Here is a 26,770-nt window from a genome sequence, read left to right as displayed (position 1 = left end):
ATTGGGGTTGTATTCATTATTTACTTATAAAGACGGTCATATTTGATTTTGTCAATGCGTTAAATATTCGTGTTCAGAAGAATGATGCGGTATGGTCTTATCTAACTTTGCAAATTTTATTTTGTAAATTTTTATTCATTGGTAGATTGTGGTGATAGAAACAACAGTCCATATCATCTATTTTTTGTGTCATCCAATGTTATTAGGACAAACACACACAAAACTAATTGAGGACTATTTTTGCAAAACCAGCTCTCTGCAAAAATGGCCAAAATGAATTTTTTGTGATGTTTAGTATTTGAGATAGCCACCTTTCTTATTGAGAAAAAGAGTTGTGCTTCAAATCTCAATTACTGCCATGGCCAGAAGTTCAAATCTCAATTACTGCCATGGCTAGATGTTACCAAATGCCCTCATGTTATTCCAAAACTAGCTTTCTGCCATGAAACTGATGTACAGTGAAACCCTGCTTTTACACTTTTCAAGGTACATCAAAAAATAATGTAAAATGTTGTAAATAACTTTTTAAGCGGTAAAAGCTATGTATATGATCCCCCTTGCATTTTTGTAGTGTACATGTTATATGCATGTAATAGGCATCGAAATACTTGTCAGAGATTTGTTTATTATCAGTAAAGGCCGTTTAAATTTTGTACTATCCTTATCCCCTGACATAACGAGATCTGGTAACTGTCCGGGAAGTGGAAGAGTTTGATTTAATTTCATAAAACATTGATGTCTTTGGAAAGCCTGCAGTTGTGTCATTCATTATTTCAGAATGAAACAAAGCACTAGTGACATATTTTTTCGTGGTTAGCACCACACTTTTCGAGAATTTATTCTCATTGTCAAATGCAAATATTTATGCAAGTATTTTGTGTGGTGTTTGCATATGTGCTGTTCTGTGTGCGTTGCACTGTAGTCATCCTTGTGAGATTATAAGGTTTTGTGTCTCCTTCAGAAAACCACACACACAAGCACCAATTAACCGATAGATTTGATGTGTGTAGACGTTTTGACTGACCGATGGATGAACTTTCTTTGCACTGTGTGTTGCACTGTCGTACCAACCGCTTGATAAGTTGTTCTCTCTACACTATATATGGGATTAAATGCTGTTCTAATTTGAGATGTGAAGTGGATAAAAATTCAGAGACATAGTTTCTGGAGAAATTTAAAGACTAGATGTCTATATTTCTAGTTTTAGATTTTATTTCTGATATTCATTGAAAAGGAAATCTAAAAACAGATACATTGATCTTCAATGGACATTTATTCAGAAAATACACTTACTTCATTGTTATAAGTGTTAAAAAGTGTTAAAAATGTCCGGCCTATATCCAAGCCTCATGCTGTGAAAACAAAGTGTGGGATTTTTGTATACAGTTATAACAATTGCTAAATGCTTCATTTCTTATGTATTTCTTGAATGTATTACATAATGTGCGTCACGACTGTCTAGTCTTTTTCTTTAGCTGAAGGATCATCTTTTGTGCTACCTATATAAATAAATAAATAAATTAACATTTACAGGTAAATTAATGACATTTACAGGAACATCTTTTGTTTTATTTATTTTGGTTTACCATGGTGTATTTCCTCAGGCAACTAAAAATCACTTTGCAGGTTCCAGGAATCATTTTAGTTAATAATTGTGGGGATACAACAGCACTGAATTTGGTGTCCTGTTAATGCCTGTGAATGGCCAAAAATCATAATGTAGCTAACAGCATCTCCTTGCAGCTTACAGCCTCTCTCATGACTTTATTCTATTTTGTTAAGAATGGTTTGATGTTCAGAAGTCAGCAGCACCGAAATGCGTGGTTCATCCATTCTTAGATAATTACGATAATTATTGTATCCCAGCTATTGAAGTAACAGAATGTGGGTGAATTTCTTTCCACTTATCCGCCCGCAGCTTTCTATGCTTTCTTAGCTTTAAAACAGCCAAGGCAAACAACTGGTCTTGTTTCTGTGTAAAACCAAGCAGGATCTTGTACAACATAAACAAAATTAACTTAAAGATAAATCACAATTATAGGGCAGGGCTGAGTGCTGTCTGTTGGTATCTGTGTAGGCTACCATGAAACATGTCAGTTGGTCGGCTGATAAATTGGTGCATGTGTAGGAGTCTTCGTTCAAATGAACCTTGTCACTCCCATCACCATACTGAATAGACCTTGGCAGTGGCAGAAGATAAAGTATGAATTGTTCCAAGTCTTACTGATTCAGATCTGTTGATTAGAGTGCCCTGGTGTCAACAAACTTAACCCGATAATGTTTGGGAATGCTTCTTGAAGGCCAACATCGCTCCAGCATCGTTTTGTGTCAGTTAAGTTTTTTTCTCCACAAACATTGTTTCATAAAGTGTAAATCTCAGAAAAATTATCAATAAGTTAACACAAAATCAGAAGCGAATTAACATTGTGAACCTAGGAAAAGTAATGGTAGGAATAAAAAATGCCATTAATGTCTGGAAAATGTTAATTCCAGGAATGTAAAAGTGGGGTTATACTGCATCAAAATTTTAATGATACCATTTTCAATATTCATCATTGTTAGAATTGCTGCCTCATGTCATTTGCTTTCTGTTCATTTGTATTATTATTAGGGTGCAAAGATATGTATCACAATATTAGGAAAAGGATAGAGTGCTACTCTTTGTGAAGATGACCTGTTGAGTTGCAGACAAGTGCAACGAAAAGTCTGTTACTTATAGCTTTTGGCCAAAGCCTTCTTCAGCAAAGAAAACAAACACACACACACACACACACACATACATATTTACACAAGGAGGCATACCTCATGCCCACATGACTGCTACAGTTCCAGTGGTTGCAGTCATGTTGTGCATGAGGCATGCCTGCACATGCGCGTGTCTGTGCATGTTCTCTGCTGAAGCGGCTTTGGCCGAAAGCTATAATGTGTAACAGTCTTTTAAGTTGTGCCTGTCTGCAACTTTGTAGGTTATCTTTATGGTGAGTTGCGAACTATCCTTTTCCTAATATTATTAATATCTCCACCTGGAGTTTCTGTTGTTTTATTATATATCACATAGAGATATAGAAGTGCAGGCAAAGTCATTACAGTTGTAAGAAGTTTACAAGGGCATATCTCCCATCAGGTCTTAAATAAAATGCACATTCAGTTTTGCCAAGAGAGAGCCGTGGAAGGAAGTATGAGTGTTCATTCTTAAAGTACAAACAACGTATGTATTATGTGTCATGACCAATGGAATGCCATTACATAAGACAAAAATAAACTTTCACACATGGCCAGAGACACAAGCAGCTCATGGAGCTAATGAAGTCTTCTCAGGGGTGAAGCCACCTGGAAAATAATCTCCAAAGGGAAGAAGTTCATAATAGGGTTCTAAGACTTCCCCAGCTCATACATTTCACAAAATAACAACAGTATTTTAATGGCAGTTTCATCAAAATTCCTGGAAAAGTCAAAGTATTGCAAAATGACTGGAATGTGTATAATCTCAAATGGAAGTAAAGCGGTATTTTAAAGTCATATTTGTCTTTCATCATTGCCAAAACCCAAGTTCGTCACAACTAAAAGCATTGTCAAGGTTCAGTTTTCTGGTAGATATTGTGGGGAATCAGCTGTAGCAGAGGTTCTCACGAAAGACCAAAAGACCTCCAGAGCCATGGATGCAGCAAAAAAAAAAAAAAATGGAAACAATGTCTCAGGTCAGGAAAGAAAGGTCAAAATATGCAGAGGTGCTGAGGTTCATTGAAATACCTGATTATTTATTTATTTAGAATCCAATAGATCACACATGTGATATAGGATTTGTCATTTGATTACACGTAACACATAACAACACATACTCATAATAAATGGACAAACATATACAAACATGCCAGGGAGCTCTACAAAACAATATTGCAGGGGATAGTGCAGATATAAGTGGTGTGGCGGAAAAAGTAGATGCTGGGGAAACAATTTTGAGACACTCAACTATAAACATATTGGTTAGCTTTACTTAAAATATTGAAATGTTTGCCTCAATGTAATTACTGCATTCCACATCAGTATTACTTAAGAAGTTATTTGTAATATACTTGTTTATTGTGTTTTCTTGGTAAATGGATGATACAAAATAAAGTTGTACATCAATATGTTGTGCAGAAAGTAGATTTTAAAATACTTGATATTTTTATGGTCTTTTTTAAATATGTGTATGCAGATTGTTATTTTGATTTATGGATGTGTCAATTACTGTTTTCAAATTAATGCATCACATGTGAAGTTTGCAAAAGTTTCATCCATATAAAAATCCCTAAAGAGTTTTTTGCATTTCCAGAAAAATGACAATTTTGCAGAAATCGAGTTTTGAAGAAACAGTCATCAATTTGGTCTTGTTAATTAAGCAGAAGTGGATGTGTTATAGCTGAACTATTTTTTTGTTTATTATTTTCAGTACTACAATGATTATGGAGATATCATCAAGGCTACCTTAGGAAAGGCTCGTGAAATTAACAAGACCAATTGTGCTCGGACCATGGCCCTCAGTCTCACTATGCTCTTCCGTGATCTCCAGAGAGATGGGAGTCGGATTAATAGACAAATTGAAGATTTCATAAGTTTAAAGGTAACCATAGGCAAAAAAGTCAGAATTTTTTATTAGTGTGTTTGATAGTGTATGTGAAGTTTTCCCTGGTTCTTTTGCCTTTCAAAAAATGAACATGTATGACAAGACAAAAGAAATTTACAAGCATATATGTGAGAGGACTGCTGACATGACATTTAATCAGTGTGTAATGAATGTAGGACAAAAAGGATTATTTGAGATAAACCGTATATGGGAAGAAGGGAGCAGAAGTTGTATATATATATATATACAACTTGTGTGTCTATCGACCTGCCAGCGCTTTTGTTTGGTAAGTCTCATCATCTTTCTTTTAGATATATTTTTTCCACGTGGAATGTTTCCCTCTGTTATATATATATATAACAGAGGGAAACATTCCACGTGGAAAAAATATATCTAAAAGAAAGATGATGAGACTTACCAAACAAAAGCGCTGGCAGGTCGATAGACACACAAACAAACACAAATATGAAATCCCCAAACCACCTTCCCTACCCTCTGGCTCCTATCCTTGTAACCGCCCCCGGTGCAAAACGTGTCCCATGCACCCTCCCACCACCACCTACTCCAGTCCTGTAACCCGGAAGGTGTACACGATCAAAGGCAGGGCCACGTGTGAAAGCACCCACGTGATTTACCAACTGACCTGCCTACACTGTGATGCATTCTATGTGGGAATGACCAGCAACAAACTGTCCATTCGCATGAATGGACACAGGCAGACAGTGTTTGTTGGTAATGAGGATCACCCTGTGGCTAAACATGCCTTGGTGCACAGCCAGCACATCTTGGCACAGTGTTACACCGTCCGGGTTATCTGGATACTTCCCACCAACACCAACCTATCCGAACTCCGGAGATGGGAACTTGCCCTTCAGTATATCCTCTCTTCTCGTTATCCGCCAGGCCTCAATCTCCGCTAATTTCTAGTTGCCGCCACTCATACCTCACCTGTCTCTCAACAACTTCTTTGCCTCTACTCTTCCACCTCGACTGACATCTCTGCCCAAACTCTTTGTCTTTAAATATGTCTGCTTGTGTCTGTATGTGTGGATGGATATGTGTGTGTGTGCGAGTGTATACCCGTCCTTTTTTCCCCCTAAGGTAAGTCTTTCCGCTCCCGGGATTGGAATGACTCCTTACCCTCTCCCTTAAAACCCACTTCCTTTCATCTTTCCCTCTCCTTCCCTCTTTCCTGACGAAGCAACCGTTTGTTGCGAAAGCTAGAATTTTGTGTGTATATTTGTGTTTGTTTGTGTGTCTATCGACCTGCCAGCGCTTTTGTTTGGTAAGTCTCATCATCTTTCTTTTGGGAAACATTCCACGTGGAAAAATTATATCTAAAAAGAAAGATGATGAGACTTACCAAACAAAAGCGCTGGCAGGTCGATAGACACACAAACAAACACAAATATACACACAAAATTCAAGCTTTCGCAACAAACTGTTGCCTCATCAGGAAAGAGGGAAGGAGAGGGAAAGACGAAAGGATGTGGGTTTTAAGGGAGAGGGTAAGGAGTCATTCCAATCCCGGGAGCGGAAAGACTTACCTTAGGGGGAAAAAAGGACGGGTATACACTCGCACACACACACATATCCATCCACACATACAGACACAAGCAGACATATTTAAAGACAAAGAGTTTGGGCAGAGATGTCAGTCGAGGTGGAAGAGTAGAGGCAAAGAAGTTGTTGAGAGACAGGTGAGGTATGAGTGGCGGCAACTAGAAATTAGCGGAGATTGAGGCCTGGCGGATAACGAGAAGAGAGGATATACTGAAGGGCAAGTTCCCATCTCCGGAGTTCGGATAGGTTGGTGTTGGTGGGAAGTATCCAGATAACCCGGACGGTGTAACACTGTGCCAAGATGTGCTGGCTGTGCACCAAGGCATGTTTAGCCACAGGGTGATCCTCATTACCAACAAACACTGTCTGCCTGTGTCCATTCATGCGAATGGACAGTTTGTTGCTGGTCATTCCCACATAGAATGCATCACAGTGTAGGCAGGTCAGTTGGTAAATCACGTGGGTGCTTTCACACGTGGCCCTGCCTTTGATCGTGTACACCTTCCGGGTTACAGGACTGGAGTAGGTGGTGGTGGGAGGGTGCATGGGACACGTTTTGCACCGGGGGCGGTTACAAGGATAGGAGCCAGAGGGTAGGGAAGGTGGTTTGGGGATTTCATATTTGTGTTTGTTTGTGTGTCTATCGACCTGCCAGCGCTTTTGTTTGGTAAGTCTCATCATCTTTCTTTTAGATATATTTTTTCCACGTGGAATGTTTCCCTCTGTTATATATATATATAACAGAGGGAAACATTCCACGTGGAAAAAATATATCTAAAAGAAAGATGATGAGACTTACCAAACAAAAGCGCTGGCAGGTCGATAGACACACAAACAAACACAAATATGAAATCCCCAAACCACCTTCCCTACCCTCTGGCTCCTATCCTTGTAACCGCCCCCGGTGCAAAACGTGTCCCATGCACCCTCCCACCACCACCTACTCCAGTCCTGTAACCCGGAAGGTGTACACGATCAAAGGCAGGGCCACGTGTGAAAGCACCCACGTGATTTACCAACTGACCTGCCTACACTGTGATGCATTCTATGTGGGAATGACCAGCAACAAACTGTCCATTCGCATGAATGGACACAGGCAGACAGTGTTTGTTGGTAATGAGGATCACCCTGTGGCTAAACATGCCTTGGTGCACAGCCAGCACATCTTGGCACAGTGTTACACCGTCCGGGTTATCTGGATACTTCCCACCAACACCAACCTATCCGAACTCCGGAGATGGGAACTTGCCCTTCAGTATATCCTCTCTTCTCGTTATCCGCCAGGCCTCAATCTCCGCTAATTTCTAGTTGCCGCCACTCATACCTCACCTGTCTCTCAACAACTTCTTTGCCTCTACTCTTCCACCTCGACTGACATCTCTGCCCAAACTCTTTGTCTTTAAATATGTCTGCTTGTGTCTGTATGTGTGGATGGATATGTGTGTGTGTGCGAGTGTATACCCGTCCTTTTTTCCCCCTAAGGTAAGTCTTTCCGCTCCCGGGATTGGAATGACTCCTTACCCTCTCCCTTAAAACCCACTTCCTTTCATCTTTCCCTCTCCTTCCCTCTTTCCTGACGAAGCAACCGTTTGTTGCGAAAGCTAGAATTTTGTGTGTATATTTGTGTTTGTTTGTGTGTCTATCGACCTGCCAGCGCTTTTGTTTGGTAAGTCTCATCATCTTTCTTTTGGGAAACATTCCACGTGGAAAAATTATATCTAAAAAGAAAGATGATGAGACTTACCAAACAAAAGCGCTGGCAGGTCGATAGACACACAAACAAACACAAATATACACACAAAATTCAAGCTTTCGCAACAAACTGTTGCCTCATCAGGAAAGAGGGAAGGAGAGGGAAAGACGAAAGGATGTGGGTTTTAAGGGAGAGGGTAAGGAGTCATTCCAATCCCGGGAGCGGAAAGACTTACCTTAGGGGGAAAAAAGGACAGGTATACACTCGCACACACACACATATCCATCCACACATACAGACACAAGCAGACATATTTTAAGACAAAGAGTTTGGGCAGAGATGTCAGTCGAGGTGGAAGAGTAGAGGCAAAGAAGTTGTTGAGAGACAGGTGAGGTATGAGTGGCGGCAACTTGAAATTAGCGGAGATTGAGGCCTGGCGGATAACGAGAAGAGAGGATATACTGAAGGGCAAGTTCCCATCTCCGGAGTTCGGATAGGTTGGTGTTGGTGGGAAGTATCCAGATAACCCGGACGGTGTAACACTGTGCCAAGATGTGCTGGCTGTGCACCAAGGCATGTTTAGCCACAGGGTGATCCTCATTACCAACAAACACTGTCTGCCTGTGTCCATTCATGCGAATGGACAGTTTGTTGCTGGTCATTCCCACATAGAATGCATCACAGTGTAGGCAGGTCAGTTGGTAAATCACGTGGGTGCTTTCACACGTGGCTCTGCCTTTGATCGTGTTCCCCCTAAGGTAAGTCTTTCCGCTCCCGGGATTGGAATGACTCCTTACCCTCTCCCTTAAAACCCACATCCTTTCGTCTTTCCCTCTCCTTCCCTCTTTCCTGATGAGGCAACAGTTTGTTGCGAAAGCTTGAATTTTGTGTGTATATTTGTGTTTGTTTGTGTGTCTATCGACCTGCCAGCGCTTTTGTTTGGTAAGTCTCATTATATATATATATATATATATATATATATATATATATATATATATATATATATATATATATATTCAGTTCATTAGTCACTCTGCTATGAGTTTTCATAATCAGACTGGATTGTTAATGTGTTTCTGCTTGACCAGTCACATGTCGTCTTTTGATAAGTAGGTTGCTAATGTTGTCCTTAGATTGTTTGGATCATTTCAGTCACCCTCTTGGCCTTCACTTGGGTGAGGCAAAAGTTGGTACTTATTGTGTAGTATTCAAACAAGTGGCTCTATACAAATTGATAAATATGATAAAGGACAGCTGACAATGACAGGTCAACATGTCCAACTGTTGTGCAGAGTACCTGGGTTTGATTTGTCCCATCAGAGATTTTTCTCTGGTGGGAGGATGGGAACGTGGCCCACTCAGCTTTAACTCAATTGAGGAATTGAGTTAAAGGAGTTAAATAGTAGTGGCTCCCAAGTTTCTGAAAGCTGGTAATGGCTGGCAGAGCGATGTGCTGCCTTTCATATAGGATCCAAATGACACTGTTGGCAGAGGAGGATGATAGGACAACTGATCACAGAGTTATGAAGCTGTTTTTGATGGTGCTGGAGAAAACACTTTTTTTGTTTTGAAAACTTATGGAACTCGTAGAGCTTGCATTGTTAAGTTAGGGTATAAGAATGTACAAATGCCCCTTGGGATTCCAGAACAGCTTGTAAAAAAGCTAGCATTCTCTTCTTGCGTAACATATTTTGTACAGTTAGTACATTAAGTTATGTAAGAAACTGTCTTGGTCAAGTCAGTTTTTATTTATTTATTAGATTACAGTGAAACCCCTATTTTACATTTCTGTGTGATCCATGCTTAAAAACCGCACAGAATTGCAGGGGGGGGGGGCGGAAGGGGTGCGGGGGGGGGGGGGGGGGGGTGCAGTGGATGAGGCAGCAGACTGTCGATTTGTTATTGTTGTACCAGGCTGATGGCAGCTTGTGGAATACTGCTACATTTGGTAGAATACTGACAAATGCTGCATAGAAAAGAAAATACGGTTGTATGTCGTAGCCTTCTTCAAAACGTGAAATAAATATTCAGGGCTCTGGAATGACTCTTCCATTGACATGTATTGTTATAACTGATTTCCTGTAATTTTTTTAAGAAATTATGATACCATATTTTTCAAAAGTTCAAAATCATTAAAGAATATCCAAGTGAACTTACAGAAACTGTAGTTGTTTTCCATATGCAGTTCCCATATGTAGCAACTTTTTCCTATCAGTTTTTCTATAGTATGTTTTTTCTCACCAGAAACGATGATTGATTGCAAACCAACAAATAGATTTCATACAACTACTAATCCGATTTTCTCAACCACTACAACTACTATATAAACTCTCCATCAAAATAATATCATAGTTTTAAAACCAGTTTCAGAATTCTTTGATAAGCGCAAACTTATTCTGTAAAACAAGTTTCCTCATTTCTAGACATACCGTGGCAAACAATATGAAAACAATACAACAAATAGTGTTGCAGACGATGCTAATACTCTGAGGAATGTTTACTGCCAGTGTGAACAGAAACAGAGACAAGAAACAAAGTTGGAAACAGAAACATGTTCCCAGCGGCTATATGGCCGTGGCTTCACACTACCTTTTGCAGTGATGGCCTCACTTGCGGGCTTTCGACTATCGACTTTTGTGAGCACTTGTGAATGACCCCTGTGTGAACTGTGTGCATTTAGATTGTTCATTTCCTTCGTGATATGTGACATATATGTGTAGTATGTCATATCAAAGCATCGGTGCATTGAAAGTATATCACAAAAACGTCACGCATACCATTCAAATACAAAATTCACATGAGTAAGCTGTAGCATAATGGATGATGTTATGGTTAGCTGAGTTCAAGGTTATGGGTTCGCAACTTGCTGTGCGCAAATATTTTTTCAACTTTTAGCATTGCTATCATGCTCTGGAATTCTGTTATGATTGTAATAAATATGTTCTGCATTATTCGTTGGTAGTGAACATTTCCGTCTGATGAGAGATCGAATGATGAAATAAATATTTGTCCATTTATTTCCAAATGTGTGATGATTTCTGAGTGTGTGTTTTGGCAGGAACCTAAAAGGACAACTTCAGTTGCTGCAAGTGAAACAATGGGCAATAACATTCAAATTCTCCCTTGTCACAAGTATTTCGCACATTGTGCAACCACAAACATATTCCTCTAAAGAGTTCTTACTATTGCTGAGATTCTCCTGTCGCTAACACATCCATTAACATCAGCTTGGCACTACAGTGATCGACAAATTGATTGCCTCATTCCTGGTCACCTTCACGGCGCCGAAAAGTCATGATCGTGTCAGTTCCTGCAAAAAGTAGTGTGAAACATACTCGACCCATCGTTACACAGTGAAGCTAAATGTTGTACGTTGTGTTGGCCATGCCGATCGTGGATTACGTAAGCATTTTCTCTTTCACGTCTCCCTTCTCTGCAGTGGCCTAAAATATTCCCTTAATTCTGCCACCACCCACGGTCTAAGCCATCTGTCTTTGGTGCTAATTACAACTCATTCAGTCACATCAAATGTCAATAGGAAGAAAATGGGACGTAGTCAAGTGAGACATCAAATAAGAACATAGAATCAAGTAAACCTTTCTAGGAAGAAACACAAAATTAGGGAATTTTTACCATCTTATGGGTTTTTCAGAGGGTCTACAAATTCATGGTGTAGAATCACAAAAAACATTAAATTTGAGAACTTAAAATCGAAGTTTCACAGTACTTAAATTTTGCTCCTTGTTGATGCCAGCAATGTTAAGACAATTTACATTGTCTCTCAAGCAAGCACATTGCAATTTTGCTAGTGGGTAAGTTAAAATTACCCTTCAAGAATTAAGTTACATTGCAAATATCGGTAATAGTCTTGACTGTGCCTTAACAACAGTAGTACAATTCCTTGTTTAAATCAAGTTATTTACTTATCTTAAATGTGAGTATGAGAATGAAATCTTTTTAGAATTTGATATTGAAAATAAAACAGATTTAACTTTGTATTATTAGTACAATTTTCATTTAATATTTTATTACATCATCATACAAATTTTCATTTTCGTAGTCTGGTCATTTAGCTAGAAGTTCTTGGATTGTGCAGTTGAAAAATGGTGTCTCAGTGTTCTGTTGGTGTTAATATTAATGAAGCATGTCATAAAAGTGTGTATGGAGTGTATCCTAAAGACATTACTTTAATCGAAGATTACTGAGAAGAAGAAAAAGCGTTGTTTTACTTACTAGCAGGCCCAGAGGTCAAATCAGCATGTGTGTATTATGAAATGAAATACTTAAAAAAAATTTCATCACCTTTTTGGTCAGTCTTGCATGGACCCTTTTAAGAAACATAAGACACCTATAACAAAAGGTCTGTGAGAAATAACATTTGATCTTTATTCTGAAAATAAAAGCCCTTTTGTCAATCTCATACCAGAAAAATCATTGTGTCCAACATGTTATTCTAAGATATTTGCAATTCACAAGAGAAAGGATAGTGAAACCTCAGATACAGAATTTTGTGACTTATCGGCAACCACTAAAAAAGTACGAGGGTGAGTCAAATGAAAACCTTAAATTTTTTTTATATTATTTATTGTGCAGAAGTGACACAAAGCTGTATCAATTTTCAACATAATCTCCCCCACGCTCAATGCATGTCCTCCAGAGCTTACAAAGTACATAAATTCCTTTAGACAAAAATTCTTTTGGTAGTCCGCGCAACCACTCGTGCACCATGTGGCATACCTCATCATCAGAATGGAACTTCTTTCCTCCCATTGCGTGTTTGAGTGGTCCAAACATATGGAAATCACTTGGGGCAAGGTCTGGTGAGTAAGGAGGATGAGGAAGACACTCAAAATTCAGGTCTGTGATTGTTGCAACACTTGTACGGGCAGTGTGGGGCCTTGCATTGTCATGTTGCAAAATGACTCCTGCTGACAGCAATCCACATTGCTTTGATTTGATTGCAGACCGCAGATGATTTTTTAGGAGATTTGTGTGTGATGCACTGGTGACAGTGTTCCCTCTAGGCATGTAATGCTCCAAAATGATGCATTTTTCGTCCCAAAAGAGTGAGAGCATAACCTTCCCTGCTGATCGTTTTGTTCAAAACTTCTTTGGTTTTGGTGATGAGGAATGACACCATTCCTTGATTGCTCTCTTCATTTCCGGTTGATGGAAGTGAACCCAAGTTTCGTCCCCAGTAATGATTCTTGCAAGGGAGCCATCACCTTCTCATCCAAAGTGCCGAAGAAGTTCATCACAAGCATCAACACATTGTTCTCTCATTTCAGGAGTCAGCTGCCATGGTACACATCTTGTAGACACTTTGTGAAACTGGAGCACATCATGCACAATGTGGTGTGCTGACCCGTGACTAATCTGTAAACATGCTACAGTGTCATTCAGTGTCACTCGATGGTTTTCCTTCACTATGGCTTCAACTCTTGCAATGTTCTGTGGAGTCACAACTCGTTGTGCCTGACCTGGATGAGGAGCATCTTCCATTGAAGTCACACCATTTGCAAACTTCCTACTCAATTCGTAGACTTGCTGCTGTGACAAACATGCATCACCGTACTGAACCTTCATTTGTCGATGGATTTCAATGGATTTCACACCTTCACTACACAAAAACCGACTAACTGAATGCTGTTCTTCCCTGGTGCAAGTTGCAAGTGGGGCGGCCATCTTTATACTGATACTGCAATGGTATGTGAGCATCTGCACTATGCTGCCACCTACAGGCCATTCTGCACGTTGTAGCACACTTACCAACTTACTGGATAACGGCGTGAAATTTCAATTTGTTATTACAAATTTAAGGTTTTCATTGGACTCACCCTCATAGATACAGTTTGTGAAATCATGGGTGCCTGCTAGTAAAATTAGGAAACTAAGTCAAGATAAAAGACCAAGTGCCTTGAATACAAAAATTGATAAAGTGGCAGCTACAGTCAAAAAGAATTTGGAAGTTTAATTTCAAAATACAATTTGTACTAAAACAGATTGAAGTTCTAAAACTTCACCAACCGAATATGATGATTTGATAGAAAAACTAAAAACTAAATGCAGTGCTTCAAACAAAGAGGATAAAATTAAGATTATCAGTTTACTGCCGAATTCTTGGAATTGAGCTAAAGTTAGTGATGAATTTAATATGTCAGAATGTCTTCTTAAGTTATGAAGGCAATTAATAAAAGAACAGGGAATTTTACCAGCATTGCAAAAGAAAAGTGCATCTAATTTGGTAGAGGAAAACACAATCAATAAAGTTATTAAGTATTATGACGATGACAATAACAGCCATTGATATTCTATAAAAAGTAACTATACTATACAGTGTAATAGGAGAAATATTATTAAAGCTGAGAAATTAATCTTCCTTTGGAAAACTACTGTTCAAAAATAGAGTTTTTTTAATTTGTGGCTGATAACTTTGAACTATTAAAAATATATTAAAGAATACATCCAGCTAAATGATAATGATGTTAATTTGTAGCCCAGAGTCTGTTGAACTAAATGCATTTTATAGGACAATCCACTACTGAATAATTGTAAAAAATGTAGATGCTTGCAAATACGAAAAAATGCATGCAGCCTGGAACGAGTATGGCTGCCATTTTAAAATAATAAACAATAAATTAAAAAAAATATATATTTTTGTGACTACTGAACATTGGGTAATTCACTCAGCAAACATAAAATTTTTATGAGAAGGTCCAGCACCCACTGCTGGACCACTTGGTATGGATTTGTGACCCATGGTAGTAAATGATTCGGTAATGAAGCATCTAATTCTTATAGGGGATGCACAAAAATGTGGGAATAGCAAAAACACAACACATTTCCATGCCTAATATGTTGTAAGAAAACCGTTGGCATTTGAAACAGCTTCCAGTTGTTCCAGAATGGATAAATCCAGGTCCTGTAGGGTTTTCAGGGGATTATTATACCATTCTTCCTGCAAAATAGTGGCAAGTTCAGGTAATGATGGTATAGGAGGATAGCGATGATGCCCCAATCTCTGCTAAGCAGACACTGAAGGCTCAATAATATTGACATCTGTTAGCTGTGGAGGCCAGAGGGGATGTGACAATTCATCCTCATGCTCACAAAACCAGTCCTGGATGGTGGGAGCAGATGCCATGTCGTATTGGAACACAGCATCACCATTGGTGAACAGATAGTGTACCATAGGATGGACTCGATCAGCCAAAATGGTCGCATAAACCTTGGCAGTAATCTGACCTTGCATAGGAGCCATGGAACCCGTGGAATTCTATGATACGACTGCCCAACTTGTCATCGAACCTATGCAACATTTCACTCTTGGAATGTGAACTCAGCCTGAAGTAGGAAACAGTGTGCAACAAGACTCATTGGACCACATGACTTCCATTGCTCCTTAGTCTAGGTGTTATGGCTCTGGCACCACATTTTCCTTTTATGAGCATTTGCATCACTGATCAGTAGTTTTAGAATTCTAGTTCACCCTGCAATTATCTGCTTATGGAATTATATTTGTGATGTTCTGGTGCTAATAGGAATCAAGAGCGCGACATTCAGTTCTACAGTGACTTTTGCAACTGTCTTTCTCTTATTTTTCATCCTCTTATTTTTTGTCACAATCAGTGACAATCTGTCATGATCACCCAACACATACTTTGGTCCTTGTTGTGATTTAGTAGATGGTGTTTCTCCACTTTCTTGTGTGTGGTATAAATCTTTGATATGGTGCCTCTTGAAATACCAGACACTTAATCATCTTTAGTTACTGAAGCATTCCCCATATGAGCATTAACAATTTTATCATGTTTTAAGTCCCTTAACTCTGACATAATGCACTCATAACTATGCAGAATACTATACTGACTATAACTGACAGTTGCAACATATTGAGAACATTGCATAAGTGCCATTTGTGGTCAGATAAGAGAGCGAATCAGCAGGCTTGGTTAGCATGCATATTTCACGTTGTTTTCATATTTGTGTCCAACATCTGTACCTTTTCCATATAAGACAGTGGCAGTATGTAAGCATGAAATACATGGAAGGGCTTTTATGTAAAACATGCTTTCAGAACTGTATGGATGGATATAAAAACTCTAATCCAGGTAAGGTTTTGTAATAAGAGATTGTGCAAGTTTCATATCTCTTACACTACTTATATGTAAACTTCACTATATGTTCAAAAATATCTGGATGCCATTACAGAGGCTGAGTGGAAGTCACAGGATAGCTGTTAGAACCTGTGAACCTGTGAAGCATGAATGGCACTAGTAAAATATTATTATTAGAGTTCCATAATTTATTCTCAATGTTTACAAATTGTCGTTCTTCTGCACCGGACTTGACTGTCACTCATTCAGCTGTGTGTTGGATTCTAGCTGACATCTGTCCAATCAGCTCTGCAGTCACATGCTCAGGTGAGATTTAGCAACACCAGTGTCTTGCCAGGTTGTCGACGACCAGGTACGGCCATTGCTGGCTGCTGGGATGTGCTTGGTCCCTCTCCAAATTCTACGATGATACTTGATGACCCATTTGAAATGTACTTGATGTTGGTAGTTGTATGGTCAGTCTATCTCCTCGACTACCGCTGGTAGACTTCAGCACCTGGAGGTGCCTCAGTGTTGAACTAGAACATGGACCACAAGAGGCACTGTTGCTGGCTTTAGTGTTGAAGTTCAGTGCTTCGATGTGGGCTTGTTGGAAGATGTCAGCTCCTCCATCAGTAGATGGTATGCAGTGGGCAGCATGATGTTCATCAGGTGAAGGCCATCATCTTGAGTACATCTTTGGCTATTTCATAGACAATGCTGGACGTTTAGGACATAGATTCACTACAATATTGTCACCATGGAATGGAGTGCTATTACTGTGAATGCCATTGATCCCGATGATCCATTCATGATGAGAGCTAGGGTGTTTAAAGGGAGCTGGCTCGAGCCTATGATGCAAGGCTCAGTTTGTAACAACTGCTTGTGTCCTTAATCTGCTATATTCACATAACAGACCATTAAGTACTGCATCAGGTCCTCATTATGTGCTCTTCCAGAAGGGAGTGAGCCTCATGCAATGTGTCTTATGAGCTAATGAATATGAATATGCTCATCCTGCTTCCTTTTGTTTTCTGTTGCATGTGTCTTATGAGCTAATTAATATGCTTGTCCTGCTTCCTTTTGTTTTCTGTTGCAGTTCCCTTTCTGCTGAATGCGTATTGTAACTCAGAAGACAGTGTTGCATTACGTGACACACTGGCCTACATCCTGCTTCCGTTTCTTGTCTTTGGCATGACTAGAGTTTGCGTGTAACAGTGTGAATAAGTTTTATTAAAAAATTCTAACTTCTATCCATTACTATTATGTGCCCTAACACCATATTAGTAGACATAAAAGTGGGATGTGTTCACTGATGGCTTTGTGATGGCTTGAACTCTGCTAGGGGCACTTTCAGTGAGATGTCTGAACGTCTGTAGAGGAATTGCAGTCCATCTCTCCTCAAGAGCTAAAACAAGAGATGATAGTGATGTTGGATGTTAGGGTCTAGGGTGAAATTTACATTCTAACTCTCACCAAGGATGTTACATTGGGTTCAGGACTGGTCTCTGTGCAGACCAGTCCATTTCGGGAGTGTTATTATCCACAAAGTGTTGCCTCACAGATGCTGCCTTATGGCAATGTGCATTGTCGTGCTGTGTCACCAAACTGTTCACCTGCTGTAAGCAGTATGTAATCCTACAAAATATGTTCATATCCTTCCACATTTAGCTTTTTCTTCAACACTGTGACGGGACCACACCCTAATCCTGGAAAACACCTCCACACTGTAATAACACCTCCGTAGTGCACAACTGGCACTACGCATGACGGCAGGTATGTTTGCCAGGCATTTGCCAAACCATTCCATCAATTTGTTGTAGAGTGTAGCGTGATTCATCACTCCGAAGCACTCATTTCTAATCATCCACTGTCCAGTAGTGTCATGCTATACATCACATCGAGCTTCACTTTGCAGGGACTACAGAAATGTTGTGTACCTTTTGAGGTGCTGCTCAACCATACCCCATCCTTTTTAATTCCCTACACGCAGTCATTATTCTATCTGGACTGCTGAGAGCACTTTGGAACTATGAATGATTCTCTCCATTGATTTAATGCAATTGTTTACAACGACCCTCTGCAATGCTTGACAGTTCTTGTCTGTCAGTATGTGAGGGTCCGACAGTGTTGGTTTAGATGCGGTTGTTCCTTCACATTTTCACTTCACAGTCATATGACCAGCAGTCAATGTAAGCAGCTTTAGAATGGTTGAAATGTCCGCAATTGATTTATTAGTTAGTTGACATCTGATTACTAGTCCATGCTCGAAGACACTGAGCTCTCCTGACCCACCTATTCTACTGTTACAGCTTCTTACTGACAACACAGTACTCACCCTCGTGACATCCAGTGGTCAGTTTCACAATTTATAGGGATGTAGCGACATGTCTGATCAGATGGTGTATATTTTAGACTTCTGCAATGTGGTTAATAGTTTACCCACGTTACTGAAACATTGTGTATTGGTAAAATTAATCACATACAGGCATAGCATTCACAAACACTTAAGTAGTGCTTATATTTGTGCCTCTCAGGAGTTTTACTGAGTGGGATAGCGTAGCGGTTAGCACACTGGACTTGCATTCAGGAGGACAACGGTGCAAAGTCGCATCCGGCAGTTCTGATGTAGGTATCTGAGATTTCCCTAAATTGCTTATGGCAAAATCTGGGATGGTTCATTTGAAAGGGCACAGCTGCTTTTCTTGTCTATCCTTCCCTACTCAGTGTGCGTGCTTCATATCTAATGACCTGGTAGTCGACTGGACGTTAAACACTAATCTTCTACTACTACTTGGAAGTTTTTAATTATATTGTCTAACATTTCTGTGTATCCATAACATGTTTAGGATTTTTTTTAATTAGTACAGTTCCATCCTTCTGTTGGTTTGAAAGCAATGAAACTAAAATTTATAAATCAACTGTTCGTTGAAGCTACATGTATTATGTATAGGTAAGGACAGAGAAAAGTAGTTTAATTTTTTGACCAATTTTGGTGTTACTTTATCCCCAGTTTGGTATTATTTTTTGTCCAGACCAGTGTTATTTCAGACTGCTAATTTTTCAGTTACGTTCTTTCTTTTTGTGGTATTTCATTGGTTTTAAGTCTTACGTTGAAAATGGGCATATACCTTTGAATTATATTTTTGGCATAACACATCTCATTTCCATTATAAACAAACCTTAATTTCAAGCCTATTAAGGCTTAATGCAAGGTGCCTTATTTATCTTGATGTCCCCACGTAACTTCTTTCCCAGCAGCAAAATAAAAAAATGCACCAAGAAAGCATTGTTTAGCTACCAGAGAGACATTAACCAGCATTATTTCCTTTTTCTTAACTTCTTTGTTCCAAAGAATGTGTGTGTGTGTGTGTGTGTGTGTGTGTGTGTGTGTGTGTGTGTGTGTGCGCGTGTGCGTGTGCGTGCGCGCGCTCGTACGCGCACGTGCATGTTTCTATACCCAGTGATCCAATTCCTCTCTTTAAGACCTGTTCAGAAACACTTCACAGGACCAGTCACATAAACCAGATATCATTTACTTTGACTTCACTGTACAACCAGATGGTAAAAGTACCTGGGGCAACTTAACCCATCTGTTGGCTAGAGTTGATACTAAACAAATGGGAACACAAGGGAATGCATGCCGGTCATTCAGTCAATCACTTTCAGCTGAAGTGTAGTGGAAAAACTATGTGTGTCAACAAAGAGAAAGTAAAAATGCTACTTATATATGGAAAATGTGTTAGTGGAACACTAATTGCAATAAGGTAGGAAAGGAGGTTCTTCTCTGGAAATTGCTTTCTGTAGAGTTCCTTTGCCTGAGTAGTTTTGTGTCTACCTTCAACCGCAATAATAGAGAAGTAATGAAGATGCTGTTTTTAATCACGGGCTGTCTTTACTGTACACATCATGTATACTATATTACTATTCTATATGTAGCTGTGTTATAAATGGTAAAATACTGCTGCAGTTACTGTTCTGTTAACTTACATTGTCAATAGGTTAGTAGCATTTCTACCTTCTGTTCAGTGGCGTACCTTGTACTTTCACAAAGCTTCAGCAGAAAATGGGTGACTGAGTGAACAGTGTGCATTTTCATTCTGTTTTTGTCTAGTGTCAACTCCGGGAAGTGGACATGTTACATTACTAAGGCTGTGTGCACTGTAAGTCAATCAAATTTGTGTTACTGTCATGTACCTGCTATTAGTACATGGTGATACATTTCTTTTGTGTTCTTAAGGAGAAGTGGATACTGAATAAAAAATACTGCTGCTATTTAAAAAGACATTTTGCTGTTAAAATCTTTGTAACTAACAAATTTTCAAAAAAGACAATCAAGCCAGTTAATGTCCCTCTGGTAGGTAAACAACATTTTCTTGATACAATTTTTTTTTTTTCTTCTGGACAAAAAGTTACTTTGGGTAATAAAGGTAAATGGAACACACTCCATAGTGTAAAGAGTACTATTCAGATCTACACTTGTGCGTCTAAGGAAAACTGCAGCAGACTTCTGACAATGTCCATATTTTCTACTAGCATGAAAAGTTGCTATTTCACAGAATTTTGAAAGAATTTGTATTCCTTCAGAATATTTATGCTGCAGAGTCCTGCCATTCCAGGTAGTTAACAGGCTCTTTGCCTTGTCATCATTAACAAAGTTCACCACCACCACCCTATTGCTGAAACAAGAAACACTGCTGGTATGTGTGGCCATAAAAGCTGGAAGCCTAGTTTGAAGGTGCAATCCTTGTTTCACTCTTTCTTCAGCTGTTTCTAAAGTACTTCTCTCCACATTTTAAATGGCTTTGTCATTTCATTAAGAATTCATTTCCCATAATAATTAATCCTAATGAATCCAAATTCACACTGTCATAACTTGGAATGAATATCAGTTTTATTTGCTGACTCCATATTTCACAAAACTTTTACACGACAAACCATCTTGAGAGTGACATTATTTTGGAGAGAGTTTTAATTTTGTGCTTGACTTAAACTGCACATTTTTGTAAGGCATAAATGTAAATACAAAAACTGCCAAATATGGTGCTTCAGCTTCAAAATCACACCAATCAACATGGCGCATGCTTGGTGTGCTTCAGTCAGTCAAGCTGAGCGAGATCTGTAGTGATTAGCACACTAGAACATTTGGGAAGACAATGATTCAAATCTGTGTCCAGCCATCTAGGTTTAGGTGTTCCATGATTTGTCTAAATCATTCCAAGCAAACACTGGGGTGGTTCGTATGGATTGGTATGACCAGTTTCCTTCTCCATCCTTGAAACAGTTCAGAACTTGTGCTCCGTGTCCTCAAAATGAGAGGTTTCTTAAATATTTCATGAAGAATTGCAAAAAACAAGTAAATAAATAAAAAAGGTTAGTTTGTTAATATCATGAGACTTGCGAGAAAGAATACAAAAAGTGCCAGTAGCAGATACAGCAGTCACATTTCAGGAGATTTTGCTACATCTAATCAGTTAAAAATTACAAATACCTTCAGTAGGAAGAAAGTCATAATAAATACATCTGTAATAAGAGGCTCGTGTTCAGTTACAGATTTTTAAAAACCTCAAATTTGAGGTTTGTACACTGCTGGCCACCGTAAACGCAACACCCTGAAGGAAGCATCCGAATCAAGTGAAATTTACACCCTGGGTTTGCAGCGATGAGATATGCAACTGATTAGAATTTCAGCGCAGACGCACATCACGCGCGCCTGTGGCGCCACCTCATAGCGCCATTTAAGGCTTGGCGATTTCGACGAGTGTACATTCGGCACGTGTGTTTACCTTGTGGTTGTTTCACAAGACGATCAGTTATGCCTCGTAGACAACAGCGAACATCGTTTGATCAAGTATCCGAGTTCGACAGAGGAAGGATAGTGGCTTACTGAGATTGTGGATTATCATACAGAGAAATCGCTAGTCGTGTTGGACGAAACCAAACAACTGTAATGCGGATGTGTGACCGTTGGATGCAGGAGGGTATGACGGACCGACGTGGTCGATCGCATTCACCTCGGTGCACCACTGCACGTGCTGATAGGCAAATTGTGCGCATGGCAGTGACGGATCGCTCAGTGACATCCCGAACCATAGCACAGCACATTGCGTCTGTAACGCATCATCCAGTGTCTGCGCGTACCATTTGACGCCGTTTACAGCAGAGTGGTCTGTCCGCAAGACGTCCATTGCTTCGTCTACCATTGACGCAGAACCACAGACATCTCCGTCGCCAATGGTGTGATGACAGACGGATGTGGACGGCAGAATAGAATGACGTTGTCTTTACTGACGAGGCACGCTTCTGTCTGCAGCACCATGATGGTCGGATTCGAGTGTGGAGACACCGTGGAGAGAGGATGCTGGACAGCTGCATTATGCACCGCCACACTGGTCTTGCACCGGGTATTATGGTATGGGGCGGTATTGGATATTACTCTCGCACGCCTCTAGTACGCATTGCCGGTACTTTAAATAGCCGGCGCTACATATCCGAGGTGCTGGAGCCAGTTGTCCTTCCTTACCTTCAGGGCTCGGCCACAGCCATATTTCAACAGGATAATGCACGACCACACGTGGCACACATTGTCCAAAGGTTCTTCGTCAATAACCAGATTGAATTGCTTCCCTGGATGGCTCGCTCTCCGTATCTTTCGCCGATAGAAAACATGTGGTCCATGGTTGCTCAACGAGTGACCCAGATTACATCCCCAGCTGCCACACCAGATGATCTTTGGCAACGTGTGGAAGCTGCTTGGGCTGCTGTACCCCAGGAACACATCCAACGTCTCTTTGACTCAATGCCGAGACGTGTGGCAGTGGTGATCTCCAACAATGGCGGCTACTCTGACTACTGATTCTGGCAGGAACCACATGTCACAGACATCTGTAAACATAATCATTTGATACTTGGTCAACATGTTATCTACAAAATAAATCTTGTTGTGCTACCTCTTGTCTTTCTTGGTGTTGCATTTACGGTGGCCAGCAGTGTATGTGTTTAGAGGTAATGATATAGGCTCTGATTACTTCCTAGTTACTTCAAATATGTAATATTAAAAATGTAATTTAAAAATCTATTAAATGTGTTATACATTTCATGATTCCAGTCTCATCTCAAATTTTTGTCTAATATTGTTTATGATGTGTGTTTATTTATTTTAGGAATTAGCAAAACGATTTGCGCTATCTTTTGGACTGGATGCTGTGAAGAACCGTGAAGCAATAACAGCACTTCATCGTGAGGGTATATTATTTGCAGTTGATCCACTGGAAAATATTGAAGACCCTACAGGCCCCCCTCCCAACCTACCATTCCTTGAGATACTCACTGAATTTACGAATAAACTACTGAAACAGGATAAACGTGTTGTGTAAGTATAATGTAAGGAATTATATATTAAATTTATTGTATAGGAAATTTCTGGAGTAAATTACAAATAACTTATAGTTGTAAATTGTTTCTTTAGCAGTGCAGTTCCTTGCTCTGAATTGGTAGAAATTGTTTTTTTTTCTTTGCTAATTGCACACTTCTGCATTCAAACAATAACGTGCACAGTAGCAGTGTAAGTCATTTTTGAATGCTTCATTTTACCGTGCTCTCCTGTGTTCAGGTGCTGTGTGTAGGAATATTGATGAAAAGCTTGCTGATCAACTTTGAATGTCACTTGTGACATCTCAAAAGAAAAAGAAGGGAAAAAAAGACCTTATTATTCATAATGTTAATAAGTGCTAGATATGAGGCATACGAAGAGACTACATTGTGCAAAGGAGCTGGGGAGCCTCATTAAAAATAGGAGTACTTGAAAGAATTGCATTGTTGTCATTTTGATGATTGCTGAGCATGTGATCATGTGATGAATTGCAATAGTACTTGAGTAACGTGGAATGAACGACTTAAGTTGTGACATTGACTATTGGTTTCATAGATAGTCGTAGTTGTATCGTTTCCATTGGCAATTAGAAGTTTGGAGAGTGCATCCATATTGACACAACTTTACTGTTCCTCTGTTGCATTTTTGAAAATATTTTTGGATAGATAAAAAATATACTCACCAAGTGGTGGCAGGAACAAATGCACAAAAAAAGTTCAGGAAAAGTGTAAACTTTTATAGCTAGTCGGCAGTTGGGTGGAAGGGGAACAAAGAGGGGTGAAGGGAAATGACTGAAGAGGTTTAGGAAAGGGGGGGGGGGGGTTTACTGAAAAGTTGTCCAGAACTTTGGGTCAGGAGAGACTTACCGAATGGGATGAGATGCAAAGACACTTTACTGTACACTGCAAGACTTCCTGCTGATCATCTGTCACCAGTTTGTTTGCTAATTGGACTGCACTTTTCTTTCCTTATTGCCACTTGCGTTTAGGTGAGTCGGTTACATTTTTGTACATTTGTTTTTTACCAATTTCCAATGATCATCTGTTAGAGCTGTCTTTTGCATTATTTTATTTCCAAAACACAGTCGATTCCATTTTCTCCAGTGGCTTCCTCTCTTTGTTTTCTCTCTTTAAAAAATTGTGTCTGTTTCCTTGTCTTTCCCAAGAACTTCCCCAATCACACTTTTATTGTTGTAATTTTTTCCTATCATAGGGTACACTTTCCTCATGAGAAATTCTGGCATACTCATTGCCTTTGATTAATCCGTGTCTGTTCTTGCGATTTTTGTTTGAAATTTCCTACAGTTTTCTGATTTTTTTTTCTGATCTTTATCGTAGCTTGTCTTCGTTCTTTCTCTTATTGTGCTTTTTTATCACTGCTTCTACCATTTGTTGTACTCCAAACCTTCTTTTCTTGAAACAGTCTTTCCTTCCCATTCTGTCAGGTAAGTCTTCTATGACCAAGGGTTCTGGGCAATTTTTTTTGTAACTCTCCCCATTTCCCCAAGTCTCGCCAGTTCCTTTCCTTCATCCCTCTTCCTTCCCTTTCAAACCTTATGCCAGGAGGAGGAGCCACTGGTTATGAAAGCTTACACATTTCCTTAATTTTGGTGTGTATTTTTTCCTGCTGCAGCTTGGTGAGTAGAATATATTTTTTTAATTTTTTTTTTTCCTATCCAGTTACATTATCTTCTACGTGTTTGCTTGCCAAATACTTTGCCAGTTCATTGTTATGTTTAATACAGCGGCCCTTTTATTTCTGTCAGTACCTCATGTACACTAGCATATGAACTTTTGGTACATCGTAGATGTCATCATTACAAATCAGTGCAGCAACTAGAATTTCCATTCAGTTGATAAATGGGTAAAATTTGTCTAGTAATCTTGGATCTTTCCTGTACACATTATCTTAAATTTTCTACTATAGGGAAAAATTGTGTACTCATTTATGGTTTATCTACAAAAATGTGGGCGTGTCTTGTTTATGTATGTATAACAATGGGGTGATTTTCTTTCACCCAGATGATCAGAAGTTTCTGAGGAGTACCAAAAGTTTATTTGAAAGTCAAGTCTCCAGCAGTCTTTCCATTTCAGACCTCGAATCACTGAGTATTTATGATTGGTGTGACATTTGTAAAGAGTTTAACAATCACAAAGTTAAGGCAGCTGCTTATGACTAGACTACATAGGAGACAGAGCATCTTAGATTGCCAAACCTTGATCTGAATAAATTTGATGCAATTATTTAAACATTGTACAAAAATGCCTTTAGTTTGCATTCATTGAAGGATCAGCAACTTCTGAAAGTTGGCAGTAGTCATTTGCGTTCAAATTCTTTCGCCAATCACAAGGATATTTTTCAGTGCATGTAATATGAGCATTTTTTGCTTCGTTTTATAGGAGACCCTGAGAACCACAAGGGCTCAGAGCAACTGTCATTGAGCCCACATAAAATTGACTAACAGAGAAATCTGTGAAACAGATTTTTGTGAATTTTCATATATACAATGTAGGCCCATGCTACAATCACACGATCAGTGATGATGTGCTTTAGGCCCTCATAATTCTCAGCACCTTTTATACAGTATGGACATTAATAAAACTGACAGGGACATATTCCTGACTGAAAATGGAGAAAAAAGATCTTTTGAATATGTGTCCGGAAATGCATTGTTGCCACTATAGATGGTGCTGATGAATGACAGTTTCTATGACAAAGTACTGTCTGTTCCTTGTGTGTTGCAGGCGGTGTGATTGATGCAGTGTACTGTAAGCAGCAGAATGGTCTGGGAACAAGCTGGGAAGGTATTTGTATACTGCCAAGCACATGAAATCACTCAAGAGGCAGCATGGCTTTACCAAAACATGTACCCTCATACACTCACAGACACTAACCACACCACACGGCGTTTCAGGCCTGTTTGGGTGTTCTGCTTGGGCATTCACGAACACCATCTCAGCTTGTTCCCAACACGAATACTGAACCAATCTGCTGCTTACAGTATTCTGTGTCAATCGCACGCCTGAAACACACAAGGAACAGATGGCACGTGGTCAGAGGAGCTGTCATTCGTCAGTACCATCTAGCATGGCGGTGATTCATTTCTGGCCACATGTTTGTAGGGCCTTTTTTCCTCCATTTCCAGTCAGGAATCCGTCCCTGCAGTTTGTTGATTTTGTTAATGTTCACCTTGTATATTTTTTAACATCATTAATATCTGTCATTGTCTTATTTTAGACAATCATTAATCCTGATACTATATTGTTGTATGTACTCTGGCGTCACTGTCTAGTTTCTATAATATTGAGGATTGTTGCATGTACAGGTCAAGAGCAAAAATCTTCTGTGGGTTAATGTGTAGTACATGATTACCTTTGTTTACAGGACTGAAGACCACAACAGCACATTAACAACATAATTTTCCACAGATAACTTGGATT

The 26,770-nt window shown here is 39.4% G+C and overlaps 1 protein-coding gene across 2 annotated transcripts in view; it reads left to right on the top strand.

The window, feature by feature from the left end:
- The window catches only part of LOC126199530 (cohesin subunit SA-1), a 149,891-nt gene that overhangs the window by 112,176 nt on the left and 10,945 nt on the right, over positions 1–26,770 (top strand). For both annotated transcript variants that reach the window (XM_049936461.1, XM_049936454.1), the window contains 2 exons: positions 4,433–4,603; positions 23,122–23,330. In XM_049936461.1, coding sequence (XP_049792418.1) covers positions 4,433–4,603; positions 23,122–23,330 — 380 coding nt within the window. The remainder of the gene's footprint in view (positions 1–4,432; positions 4,604–23,121; positions 23,331–26,770) is intronic.

This window comes from Schistocerca nitens, chromosome 1 (genome assembly GCF_023898315.1).
Source record: "Schistocerca nitens isolate TAMUIC-IGC-003100 chromosome 1, iqSchNite1.1, whole genome shotgun sequence".
Lineage (NCBI taxonomy): Eukaryota > Metazoa > Arthropoda > Insecta > Orthoptera > Acrididae > Schistocerca > Schistocerca nitens.
This window is presented reverse-complemented; position numbering and strand designations above follow the sequence as displayed.